General features: G+C 44.6%; 3 protein-coding genes across 4 annotated transcripts; all 3 read right to left on the bottom strand.

Moving 5' to 3' along the window:
• Positions 1 to 2928: 2928 nt before the first annotated feature.
• On the bottom strand, positions 2929 to 3910 carry LOC125506995 (ATPase 10, plasma membrane-type-like). Its single transcript, XM_048671701.1, has one exon. The coding sequence runs from the start codon at positions 3783 to 3785 to the stop codon at positions 3549 to 3551; it is 237 nt and encodes a 78-aa protein (XP_048527658.1). The 5' UTR covers positions 3786 to 3910; the 3' UTR covers positions 2929 to 3548.
• Positions 3911 to 3955: 45 nt separating this feature from the next.
• On the bottom strand, positions 3956 to 4841 carry LOC125506632 (plasma membrane ATPase 2-like). The gene is made up of 2 exons (XM_048671417.1): positions 4824 to 4841; positions 3956 to 4595 (listed from the first exon to the last, which is right to left on the bottom strand). The coding sequence occupies exons 1-2, from the start codon at positions 4839 to 4841 to the stop codon at positions 3978 to 3980; spliced, it is 636 nt and encodes a 211-aa protein (XP_048527374.1). The 3' UTR covers positions 3956 to 3977.
• Positions 4842 to 4893: 52 nt separating this feature from the next.
• On the bottom strand, positions 4894 to 12647 carry LOC125506994 (ABC transporter G family member 48-like). 2 transcript variants are annotated; one of them, XM_048671699.1, is made up of 19 exons: positions 12081 to 12647; positions 10794 to 10876; positions 10566 to 10650; positions 10181 to 10471; positions 10008 to 10098; positions 9003 to 9903; positions 8765 to 8925; positions 8569 to 8672; positions 8273 to 8438; positions 8113 to 8181; positions 7930 to 8030; positions 7481 to 7813; positions 7053 to 7343; positions 6864 to 6947; positions 6606 to 6739; positions 6210 to 6437; positions 5945 to 6116; positions 5545 to 5799; positions 4894 to 5455 (listed from the first exon to the last, which is right to left on the bottom strand). In XM_048671699.1, the coding sequence occupies exons 1-19, from the start codon at positions 12567 to 12569 to the stop codon at positions 5186 to 5188; spliced, it is 4308 nt and encodes a 1435-aa protein (XP_048527656.1). In that variant the 5' UTR covers positions 12570 to 12647; the 3' UTR covers positions 4894 to 5185. The 2 variants fall into 2 exon arrangements, with proteins under 2 accessions (XP_048527656.1, XP_048527657.1); XM_048671700.1 differs by lacking the exon at positions 12081 to 12647 and adding an exon at positions 11125 to 11549.
• Between the last annotated feature and the right edge of the window lie 732 nt (positions 12648 to 13379).

Raw genomic sequence — 13379 nt, 5'->3', positions numbered from 1 at the left:
ATAACGCGACATTCGGTGCACAGACGGCCATTTGCAAGTCTGACCATGAGTGTATCATTGTTTGGATCAATGTAGTCCAGCAGGTTCTCTTTAGTAGTGTACCTGAAAATACTGATACAAGAAAAAGTGATTTACATGGACACAGATTGTTGTGTGATATGGAAGATAAGAGTGTGTTTTTGAGGTTACCATGCGCTGGCCTGGCTTGGTAAATGTTTTGTTGATTGTGCACACATAGTACTTGATGTCAAATGTTTTGTTGATTGTGCACACATAGTACTTGATGTCAAATGTTTTGTTGATTGTGCACACGTAGTACTTGATGTCTGGCTCTTTGTGCCAGAACATAGCAAAGAGAGCGTCTACGTGGCGTTCAGAGAGCTTCACGCCATTACCCAATAACAGTGGTCTTCAAGCTCACCAAAGTACTGGATGCCACCAGGTGCTCCCGCATTCAATTCAATGTAGGTGAGAAGCAAGTATCGCTTGCAACAGCCGTAAATGTCATAGTTTGTTTGGGAAAAGAAATTTCAGTTATATAACAATATAGGCGGGGTTTAGGGGCTGTTTGAATTGAACCCAGACCAGCCCTACAAAAACGATGGCGTGCAAGAATTTTGGTGAAGAAAACTGTCGCCTGTCGTGTGCTAGTACAGAATCACAAAGGTTGGCTAAAAAATTGGCAGCCATTGGAAAATTCGGCTGCAATCAAAACGGTTGCCCACACTGTGGTCAACAACAACAAAATTATTGGTGAAATTTAGACCTTACATTGAATATTTGAAACAAACAACAAGCCTAACTCGGGCAGGAAACCCCTAAGCAAGAGAATCTGCCTCAAAACCAATACTACGTTTTTCTGTAGGCGAGAACATACCTGAACAACCTAAATAAACTGAAGTGCCACTCTCTTGCATTATCTGCATCTTCCCCGATTGCTCCTAAATCTTACAAACCCATGGCCCTGGTGTAGATATGTAACCCATCATTTAGTAACCATCAAACTTAATAGTAATATTTATGATATATGTAAAAAGGGATCAATGACATCGTTGAAGCTCTAGCAAGTTTAAGTTTCAACTAAACCTATTCAGAATTAATTAACTGTAGAAAAAAACAGATTAGCGAGGAAGCATGAATCATGTCTAAGAGATCGGAAAATGGCATCGATAATCTGCCCACATAAATCATGCTACCTGTACCATGGGAAGGAACAGAAACAAACTGAGAAGCTGAGTGCACCTCTAAAAGATAGAAAAATGGCATCGATAATTCAGCTTTACAGCACTCGGCATACCAAAAAACAGCACCATTGAATTGTCAAGGTAATCAATGGTAGAGTTAAATTACCCTGTTGAAACTCCATTTTGTTGGCCTAGTTCCCTGAATTTCATTTGCTGACACATATAGCCAAACAATTAGGATAAGATACCTTATTTGAGTTTTATGCCAATGGTTCCAGCCACGGAAAGCATTTGTCAATCTGTTGTCCAATGATTGGCGATCAAATTGATCCAATGTGTGCAGATTCTTCATGAGACCCAATTCAATTGGAAAAACAGAGTTAGTCAGTAAATAATTGACATGGCTCGCCCTCACCTCCATGGGATCCATTTGTAGTACCATCTAGAGTAAAAGCTAGAGGAATAACATGAAAGCTTCAGGTTGTATCGCTCCCCTTCAAAGAAGAGCCAAATAATAGCAGTGGAAAACTTTCAGTCTCTTTGACCACTCTAAAAGCTACTCTGCATGAGGAAAAAAGCAATGCTATTAGTAAGAAATGGTAACTCATCCTCAGGTTTGGCAGAGGAAACTATAACACATGTCTATCAACTCACATTATTCAGGTGACAAATCCAAAAACAGCAAATAAGGCAGTACTTAATAAATATACTTCATAAGACTTGGTTTCCATCAAGTGAAGAACCATAGACAGAGGTAAAGCAACTTATAACATCAGTCTAAAAAATTCCACACGTTTGTACTGATATTCAAAGAGATGCTTAGCACCCAAGCAACTCGCTGAGGAAGTCGATGTCAAAACATCAAAGGTTAACAGATGGACCTGGAAAGGCCGTCACTGCTACAATTTTGCTGGGCACCTCCTACATGGTCACAGATGGGTCTTTTCCCGAGGCAAGTCTGGACCATATTTTGATGGCATCACAAATACATCTTCCACTCATTTTCATCGGCTGACTGCAGGTGACGACACATGAATTAAAATTAAATTTAATATGTGCTACTAACTCGTAAGCACATCGAATGCTTATCAAGCAAATAGAGACAAATCAAAAGAATGGCTCCTGAGGAAGTCATATAGAATGTGCCTTCCTGTTATAACAGGGGTGCTCATGTCCATCGTTTCACCGCGAAATCCATCCTTCCGAAGTTCCCAGTAATAAGATTGGTTGTCATTCCATTTGTTCAGACCTTATGTTCTGAAAGGAATCATACCATCAAAAACTTCCACTCAGTTTAAGCATTTAACTATACCACAAAATACTTAAATGAATTCCTAGCACAGCAAAGGGAGGAAACATATCAATTACCTTACCAAATAAGCAAGACGCCAGCACGTCGAATAATTGCGATAATCCATAGATATCAAATCCCGTTCTTGCAGGCATTACTATCCCAACAACTGCAACAGAAGATCAGGCATTATTGCTCACAAAGTATCAAAACAGATCGCTCTTACTCAGTGCATGTTCTTAACTACTTCATTATAGCAGTTGGCTGGAACGGGACGATCACGAGAATGGGAACTGCGGGGAGTAGTTCTTCAACATACAAAATCACATAGGCTCATCCAGTTAAATTGATGACCTTGTGTCATTACAATGTGATAAAGATAGCTCTGATTGTACTACAGAATTCATGGTATAAAACGTCCAGCTAATTACTTTCAAAAAAGAAGAGGAAAGAGAAAGCACAATTTCAGAATATTAGAAGGTTTCAGTGTTTAAATTCTTATTAGGACAATTTGGGCAATAGCTTTACTATTTGATTCAATTTCCGGTGCAATTTCTGAGAAAAGAAACAAAAATCTAAGTCATCATATGAAGGAGACATAAAAACACCTGATGAGTGTGAATGAACCGATACAGGTAGGAATCCAAGAACAACACACAAGCACCCATGCATACACATAAATACACAATGAACCGTACCTCTATACCAAAATATAAGACATTTTTACAGTTGAATTAAAACTGTATTTCACGTCTTGTATTTTGGTATGGAGGGAGTAGTAGAACAGAACAGAGCCCTTGTGTAGTCACAGGTAAAATTGACTCGCTGGGTATCTCTCTGAAAACAAATTACTGGCTTTATGTGCAAGTGAAGTAAAACCAAATCCATCGGATGGAAATATGTTACAGCTGAAAGAAAATGAAAAAAGGCATCCATTTCCATCAATGTGCGTACCCTGCCTTCAATTAAATTCTTGATTGATGTCGAACATGACCATCAGGTTTTTATTCACGGTGCAATCCACCAATAATACATATATAAATGATTGGCTGAAATAACAATGTGTGTGTCTCTCAGTCTGAAAGCAAAATTTCTCTCTTTCTCCCGAAGTACAGATCAACAGAGATGTTCATCGGTTCAGCCTTGGATGTGCTAACCTCAAAGAATGTGGTTCTGGTGACTGCCCAGTAGAAGAGCACCGTGGCCAGCGCGAGGTAGGCGCCGATGACGACCCCGGTGGCGAATATCTCGTTCAGCTTCCAACTGTACGGGCTCCGCGACGGCGTCACCCGGTCCTTGGATATCGCCATGATCGTCCCTGATCAAAGCATTTCGGTCAGGCTATGTGTTTCAGTATGGTCTGAAACTTGGCACCAAAGTTCAGAGGTGCTACTACATTAATTACCATCGTTGAGTATGGCTATGATGAGCACCATGAATGGCAGAAAGTCGTACTCCCATGTCGACACCAGAAGAACAAACCCAACCTGCATCCATTCGAGTCAGAGAGGAAAGAAGATCACTGGAATTTCTACTACCAGGTTAAATTGATTTGCTGCTGCATTCTTACAACTATCCGTATGGTGATGCACACGGCGTAAATCTGCACCGGCAAGGTAGTAGAAATCATCACAAGCAAATCCCAGTAACTGAACTGAATATTTGTAGCGTTGGCAATGGCGTCGAGGACCCAGACTCACCGTGTAGTTCTTCATGCGCTGGAAGATGGCGCAGCTGGTGAGGACGGCGCAGACGATGACGCCGAGGCCGGGCTCCGTCAGCACGATGTCGGTGGCGGCCCGGGCGGCGTCCGTCGCGTCCGACACCGCGATGCCAATGTGGGCCTTCTTCAGCGCCGGCGCGTCGTTCACGCCGTCGCCCATCGTCCCGCACACGTGGCCGTTCGCCTGCAGGAGCCGCACTATCTCATGCTTGTGCTCCGGGAACCCGTCCGCGCTCTCTACCAGCTCCTCCACCGGCGCCGCCGCCGCCGCCGCCGCGGCGGCTGCCGAACAGCGCCGCCGAAGAGGGCTCTGTGTCGTCCACGGCGATCGGCGCTCTCCTCCGGCGAGGCCACACTGCAGCCGGCCGCTGCAGCTTCTCTTTGTCTTGTCCGGCCACTACAACCGCGGCGATGAGATCTGCGACGACCGGCGAGGAGAGACGCAGAGGAGGAGGCCGGCAGCTCGGGGAAAAGGAGGGGTCGGAGCAGATGCAGAGGCAGAACGAGGGAGAAGAATCGAGGGAGAGGAGAGGAGAGGAAGCGGCGGCGGCGGTATCGTCGAGAGATGGGGTCGTGCGGAGACCCGGGGCTAGGTCTTGCCAAGTTGGCGGGAAAGCACTATTACCCCTAAGATGAGACACATGTACCTGCCTGCCTTTGAAAACAATCAAATCAAATCATGTGATTGAATTGAATTGACCCACATGAATAAATCTCTGAATCCCGTGAAGGAATTAACAGAGACCAATGATAAATCCGCTTCCAGTGAGATGAAAAGTTTTTACACAAGGGTCACAGTATATTTATTAGACAAAAAATGAACCAAATCACACTTTGACAACAACCGACAGACCAAAAATGAACGTTAAAAAATAGGGCCGGCATATCACTACAAACTCTAAATAGCAGAGTTTATGCAACAATGCCTACGTATGTATCCTACTATACAGATATACACACAAACTATGGATTGGGACGCCTGCATTCCTAACGTTTCTGGAAGTTCAACACCTTGATGGAGTAGGCAAACACCAAGAAGAAGCCGATGACGTACGCGAAATGCGCGAGCACGACATACCCAAGGAAATCGTGCTTAATGCCCATACCGTCCTCCAAGAATTGCTTCACCGTCACGAGGCTCCCACCGGTGACCGACACAGGGCTGGTGTTATCGCCAAACTGCGACCCGATGACGCCATATATGGTCCAGGACACGGGGTTTGCCCAGTAGTACCACCTCCACCAAATTGGTATTAACTGCATGCAACAACAACCAACATCACGACTTCACCTCGGTCAACGAATCCAGTTAGTTAATTGACACGTGACACAGATGGCTCACTTACCGGTCTCATAACGAGGAATCCAGAAAAAAGGTTCCACAGGGGGAGTACAAAGGCTATGATTATGTTTGCGAGCATGGCAGATGAGCTCAACGCCACCAGCATCATGCCAAACAATGTGAAGTAGTTGAAGCAGGAAATTATGAAGAAGAGGAAATAGAAGAACTTTGCAGCTTTCCATTCATATCCAATCATCGAATAGATGATCAACGTGTATTCAATCCCCTGCACGATGTTGTACATCACCTCCACGCATGTCTGCATGAATCAAAAAAAATTGCACAATCTTGAGAATCATACCAACTTTGGAATTTTTGCCCTTTCATCTAGACAAGCTCAATGAATCTAAACAATGAATGAATTTTCAATGAAAATGGGCATGAAGTTAATATCAACAAATTACCTGAGCGAATGCATAGGCTAATGGAGAGTACATCCCTGCCGCCTTTTCACGGTAGAAAACCGTTCGCTCAATTGCCACAACAGGCTGAACTGTGATACAGTTGGCAGACCCAAGGAAAAAGACCGCAGCATAAGTGGCTCCAAGTAGATTGGCTAAATCTTGTTGCGAGTTTCTGCACACAAGAAAGAAAAGCATTAGTGCCTCCACAGAAGCTAATACATAATCATTCAACAATCCCAACTACAGAAAAAGGATAGGACCATACATTTTTGTCCCCTTCTGCCAAAACACCGTGCCAAATACAAGGGCATAGATCAACGTCATAAGGAAGCGCATGGCGTTGTGAGCTGGATTCTTCCAATAAGATTTGTATTGCTTCCAGAAGTTTGCAACACATTGGTTGTAGAAATTCTGAGAATACTTTGTAGGAAATGAGAGATCCTCGTAACCTGGCGGGGGAACGCTTAATTCCTTAATAAGTTCTTGGTTTTTCCTGCTCATATTTGAGAAATAGGAACTCAATGTTGACATAAGAAATGAAAACAACTGCAATTCTGGCACTCCATTTCAAGATAATGTGTACTTGTTTTAAAGGAATCAACAGCCAATGGATAAAATTAGTGAAAGGCTGCCTCAAGATTCAACAAATGAGGCTACTTACCTATAAAGGTCAGAATTAGCATAAATGTCAGCAAAATTTATGTTCAGGCGAGCCTCGGCTGAAGGGGAGCTAACTTCCAGCATCCATGTTGCAGGATTATATCCTTCTGTGATCTTTTCAACACCTGGAATTGCCTGCAATGCAATGACAACCTTTTCAGTTAGGTCTTTCACTTTTCCAAGTTAAATCTTCAATCACTTTTTCTAAGCCTGTAAAATCTTGCTGCCACACGTCAACATGTAAACTAAGGAAACTAACCTCAAAATATTCAACTATTTTATGAGAGTGGTGACCAAGTTCACCAGCATAAATAACCCGTCCGCCTCTTTTCATAAGCAGAAGCTATAAAAGGAACCAACAGTGAGTTATTTGCATTTCTAAAAGTTGTAAAAAATATAATGCATGTGTGTGTGTGTGTGTGTGTGTGTGTGTAGAGAGAGAGAGTACCTCATCAAAAGACTCGAATATATCGATGCTGGGTTGATGAATTGTGCAAACCACAGTTCGCCCAGTGTTAACTGTATTTCTCACTGCCCGCATTACAATCGCCGCGGCTCTAGCATCAAGACCAGAAGTTGGCTCATCCATGAATATGATTGAAGGATTTGCTACCAGCTCCACGGCAATTGTCAGTCTCTTTCTTTGTTCAGTGGATAACCCGTCCACTCCAGGAAGACCAACCATAGCATTACGCAACACATCAAGCTCTACAAGAGTCATGACTTCCTCCACAAATATCTGCAAGGGCGAAGATTAGTCCGAAACAATTACTGTTTAAAGTTCAAACATAAAGAACACCGCATCTTTACTTGAATCTGAAACATGGCTGGACTATATATATATATATATATATATATATATATATATATATATACCTTTCTCGTTTTTTCGTCAACATCTGAGGAAAGACGCAGCCAGGCAGAGTAGAGAATGGATTCATAGACAGTAACATTTGGTGAATGGATATCAGTCTGTTCACAATAGCCACTGATGCGGGCAAAAGTTTCTTGTTTTTTAGGGTAACCAGAGAGGGTGATACTTCCTTCAATAGACCCACTAGTTTTCCTTCCTGCCAGGACATCCATTAGAGTGGTTTTCCCAGCTCCACTCACACCAACTAATGCTGTCAGAACACCTGGCCTAAAAGCACCACTGATATCGGAGAGCAACTGGAGACGACTTTCGGCGAATCCTTGTTCTCTCATTTCCTGAAACACAAGTTGAGAAATTTTTTGTTAGACCACATCTGCAGATAATGTTATCATACATGATGAGTTTATGCCCTCCTAAAACGATGTGTGAGTAGAAAGATAGGTAGGCTTACTGCAGGCATGTCCACGTAATAGTTAACATGGTTGAAAGAAAGTGAAAGAGGCTGGAAAGGCAAGGTGATTTGTGACCGAGTTGGCCGATTTGTGGCTTCATCTGCACAAATTGTTAACTAATTAGCATTATTGTTAACAGCTTCAAGTGGCTTGATAAATAGTACAAAGACTTAAGAACTCACCTATAGGCATTGAAGTGTTTGTCTCATTCTCATTCTCCTCGTCTGAAACTGTATTTGAGCTGCTGCCAACTGGATAAGAACAAATCAGTAAGTACCTTGCTCACTAAGGCATCAAACAATAAGTAAACAAACCAGAAGAAAAGAAAAGAATGCTACTCACAGCTCAAATACGTAAGTGCCAGAAGGTACAATATGTTGAACAGAATAGCGAATCCTATAATGGCTCCGATGGAAACCCAAAATCCCGAGTCTCCACTAAACAATCCTCTGGATTTAAGAATAGCCTCGCCTACTGTTCGTGCAGCGATAGATGTATCATTGTTTGGCTGTAGTAAAAATGAAAAGGTCCAGCATTAGTTGATATGTCGTCACCTTGACACCACTAGGACATAATGATCCCTTGCCGTCCGGCTTAGAAGAAACTAAAAGAAAAACAGGGTTCTAAGAAAAACTTACGTTGGCCCACCTACTGGAAAGGAATTCATTGACTGATATCGCGTTCTGACTGTACATCATAGGAGATGACCAGTAAGCCCAGATCCACCATGGTTGGATGTCACCTGTTCACGTTAAAAATCAGGATGGAGAAGGTTTACTTTCATCCATGCAAATGAGATTTATCGTGCCAAGCTTTTCATGACAGGGTGCTTACCTCTAGGTATGACAAATCCTCCAAATATAAAAATAATAAGGATCACAAACATCCCCAAGGTATTGGCCACAACCATTGATTTCAAAACAGCACCAAGAAATCGGAATAAACCCATTGCCATTTGGTGAGTAAGGAAGAAAGCTAAAAGCTGACGAAAGAACCTGCAATGAGCACATAGATGAATAATGGACTAACGAAATCAAAGCTTAAATGCAAAAGTTAATATATGGATGTATACCTTCCTGCAGCAGGTGCAAAGCCCATTACGTAGTACGTGAGTATGACCCATACCGAGGACTCCACAAGCGAAACGGGAACTTTCGAGATGATGTTTACCAGTCCAAAGGTCCATGGAGGAAAGAACAAGAAATCTCTCTGTTTGTAGAACGTAGGAAGCATTTTAATAGTAAACTGTAGCTCAGCAAACCCATTGAACAAGACGGTGATTAAACTGAAAGTCAGAGCACCAAAGAATTTGGCGCTGTCAGAAATCTGCCCATATGGCATCTTTGTTCTGAAGAACACAGTCATGGCCACGAGCCCAAGGATGAGCAACTGGGTAACCTTGAAGATGTAGATGAAGGAGTTGCGCTTCATCAACAACAGCTCTCTCGACATCACTGTCTTGAATGACTCCCAGCTGGATTGCCCATACTTACTGGTGGTCAGCGCAGCAGGATGAGTTTTGGACTTGTCGAAAGGAATTTGCAGCTCCTTGAGCATCTGCTGGCCTACGTGGAATGACTTGAATCGTTCGGCAAACTCTGGGACAGACACGTGACGATACTGCTCCTGGTCAAGGTACCAGTACTGTTGCTGGTCTTTCTTGGAAGTGACCTCTTGAAGGAAGTCAGCAACTCCTTTCCTTTCAGGGCACCTAAAACCAGCAGCTTCGAAGAATTCCAAGATGTTGTCGCGTGGCCCATGGTACACTATGTACCCTTCTGATAGCAGAATAATGTCATCAAACAGGTTGTAGGTCTCTGGCGGTGGTTGCAGGAGGGAGATCATCACGGTCTCATTCATCACATGGACCAATTGCCCTATGTATTTCACAATCTGAAATGTGCTAGAGCTGTCCAAACCAGTGGAAATTTCATCCATGAACAAAGCTCTTGCAGGTCCTGTTAACATCTCCCCTGCAATCGACACAAGTAACAAATCACACAAGCGTAATAGGAATTAAGTAAGAAAATCCTTTCAACAATGAATGGAAGGGTTGAATCTAGGTATGCAAGCATACCAGTTGTTACTCGCTTCTTTTGGCCGCCTGAAATTCCTCTGATCATGTCGTCACCAATGGGCATATCGGCACAAATATCAAGCCCAAGCACCTGAGAGCGTGGTTTTTGTGAGACTTAAATGGGCGAAACTTTGCTAGAGAATTGCATGTAATTGACAGTATAGGATAGTCACCTTGAGAGTAAGATCGGTAACAATATTACTCTCCTGTCCTTGCACGGCAGTAGCTTTCATATAAGCATCGATCTCGGGATCTGGCTTTATGCCAGCTTCGCGCTCCCTGGCAGCGAGCTCAGAGAGCATGTCATATCTGGCACCGACGCCTAAGCAGCGCCTGGAGAAATCGAGCGTCTCTCTTACGGTCATCTCTGCATTGTGGAGATCGTACTGGCTAACATACACACTGGTCCTCTCAGGGTAGAACTCCTCAAATGTATGACCACAGTAAGTGATGTTGCCAGATACCTGGGTGTGTTGCAGTATCCATATGATGGTGGTTATTTATTTTTGTACAAGGACAGAATGCATAAGCAGAATAAAAAAAAAGATGAGTTAAAACCTTGAGGCTTTTGTCAAGCTTGCCAGTGAGGGCACGCATAAGTGTGCTCTTTCCTGAGGATGGAGGTCCGAGAAGAAGGGTCATCCTGAAAAGCAACAAGAATGATGAGCGGATTTTGTTGCTGATTCGGACTAGATACTGCAAAGTGATTTTGAGTATAGTGCCTTTGTGATAGAGAAACAGTAGCATAGGAAGAGTAATGGCGTGAGGATTAATTATAGCATATACCTTGATGGTTTGATGATGCCATTGACATTTTGGAGTATGTGGATGGTCTTCTTGTTGGAGGAAGCAAGGCGGCCGACAAGACCCTGCAGGCATCAATCATATATATCGTGTTTGTGTAAGCACTAAGAAAATGCAAATCATCATTCTACTACTAGTAGTAATTAAATCCACATCCATCCATGCATGCATGATGCTTATTATAGTAGAGAAGTAGGAGTAGATGAATGAGAACAATTGTGAATGATGGATGATACTGCAGGGCAAGCCATGATAGATAGGTCATAGGAGTATTAATGAAGAAACCGTCAACTCGGGTCGCAAGCTCACAGACATTTGGTGGGACACCTCAAGGACGCCATTGGCTTGGCCACGAGCTCACAGACATTTCGTCGAACACTTCGGGGGCACCACTGGAGAAGGCAGCAATTGGAGTCTTGTTGAGACGAGACTCGGCGCTGCCCTCTGGAGTAGAGTAGAAGCGATGGATGGACGCCAATGCCATGATCGATCTGTGGCTAGACATGCCAGGCCAGGCTAGATTTTGGTCTTCCCTGCCGCCGCCGCGGCGCGGGGAGGGCCAGAGTTGGCCGCCCCTTGTCACCAGGACAGGACGCCGTCGAGGAGTGGGAGATGATGCTGCCGTACCCACCGCCGCCGCCACGAGGGAGTTCTCCATGGTCTCTCTCAGGTCTGGTATGCCTTGGCCTTCTCTTCTTGGGTAGAGGGGAGGGGAACAGAGAGAGAGCGAGGAAGAAGAAAGCTGACGTGGCAGGTTGAAGCGTGCGAATCTGGGTGACGTGGCAGGATCACTAGCCACGCCAGCAAACGTTTTCTCTCTCTATTGGTACGAATCTGGTGACGTGGCAGGATAACTGGCCACGCCAGCACACATTTCTCTCTCTATTGGTACGAATCTGGTGACGTGGCATGCCATTATGATCGCAACCATCCATCAGTGGGGTTAGGATCCTCTACTGTAGCGCATCATACAGTACTGCAGAGGATCACAACCATCTATGAATCTATGATTGTCTCAGAGAGAAGGTGAAAACCAAGTGTTTTTTTTTCTTTCTTTTTTTCTGACAAAAAGTTTCAAGTTTAATTCATGCATGCATTCGTGCATTTAAACAAACTTTTTTAGAACAACAAAATAGAAATTTGAGACTATGACATCAATCAAACTGAAAAATATACACAATAAATAAAATAAGTACTTATATTCTCAATAGTTTTTTTAGCAGTGGGGTGTGGGGTGCCAGCAAAAAAAAAAGAATTAAAAGTTGAAACCTGGAGGAAGTTTGTGGCCGAGTTCCAGAGCGTGGGCAGCGCCCGGCTGCCGACGAAGGCGTCCACCTGGACGGAGAGCCCCTGGTAGCGGACCTCGATCGCCGGCAGGTCGATGCCCACCCGGTCCACGCGGTCCCTCAGTCTCCTAAGGAAGCGCTCGCTGTCGTCCTGGAAGACGCGCTCCAGCAGCGCCCTGCCGGCCTCGCCGCTGGCCAGGCGGTTGATGTCCACCAGGCCCTCCATCTCCGTATTCTCGTGGCCGTCGACGGCGGCACCGCCATGGACGACGGCGCGGCGCATGCGGTCGTAGGTGGGCAGCTTCTCGAGCGCGGCCCAGCGCAGGTTCTCCTCGTCATCGTGGTGGCCCTGCTGCGAGGCGGCGCGGCCGAAGGGGTCCGCCGCCTGGCTGTGGATGGAGAAGGAGCGGCGGGAGCCCCAGGAGGCCGCGCTGGCACTGCGGCGGCTGCCCCTGCCCGAGGCCAGCTCCATGGAGATGCAGACGGTCTCTCTCTTTCTGTGTCTGTCTGTCTGTCCGTGACCTTTAATTTTCTAGCAGTAGGAAGCAAAGCAAAGCATATATAGGGAAGGGAAGGAAGCTGCATCATCGAGCACTGCTTGCTGGTTTCGTTTGGTTTCCACATGAAATGAAATGAAATGGAAGAAACTTCCGACGATGGCTACGACTAGTCAGCACATGTGCATGTGATGCAGAGAATAGCACTGCTCCCAAACGTAGTATTATTCAGCATTGATCATGAGTTAAGCATGAGTTTGGCAGGTCAAACGACTTATTTCCAGCCATCGGGCACCTAGAAGGAGACCGGGAACTAAGATAGTATTAAACTATTATTAATCTGCCTAACGAAACGACCCACGGAGTAGGATTGGATTCATCGATCGATTCTTCTTTCAGAGCCGCCAACATGCAGACGCAGGACTAGTCTTCTATCTTCTCTTCCACGGCAGTGCTGGTCAATCCACGGACCAAGCAGGAACATCCCACCTTCTAGTAGTAGTAGCTAGCCGTGCTGCTTGCTTCCAAGGTTCCTTCTAGTTTCCTTCCCTTTCCCCCTTCCTTCTCAGTGCACACGGTTTTTCTCTTCCTTTCTTGTGCGATTATTTTTATCTATTCATTAAATATCATGGCAGCCTTAAAGGCCCCGGGACCGGATGGTTTTCCGGCACCCTTTTATCAAAGAAATTGGGCAGTTTTGAAGGAGAAAGTTGTGGCAGCGGTAAGGTTATTCTTTGCTACCGGAAATATGCCTGCTGAAACAAATTCTACTTCAATTGTTCTGA

This window comes from Triticum urartu, chromosome 5 (genome assembly GCF_003073215.2).
Source record: "Triticum urartu cultivar G1812 chromosome 5, Tu2.1, whole genome shotgun sequence".
Classification (NCBI taxonomy): Eukaryota; Viridiplantae; Streptophyta; class Magnoliopsida; order Poales; family Poaceae; genus Triticum; species Triticum urartu.
This window is presented reverse-complemented; position numbering and strand designations above follow the sequence as displayed.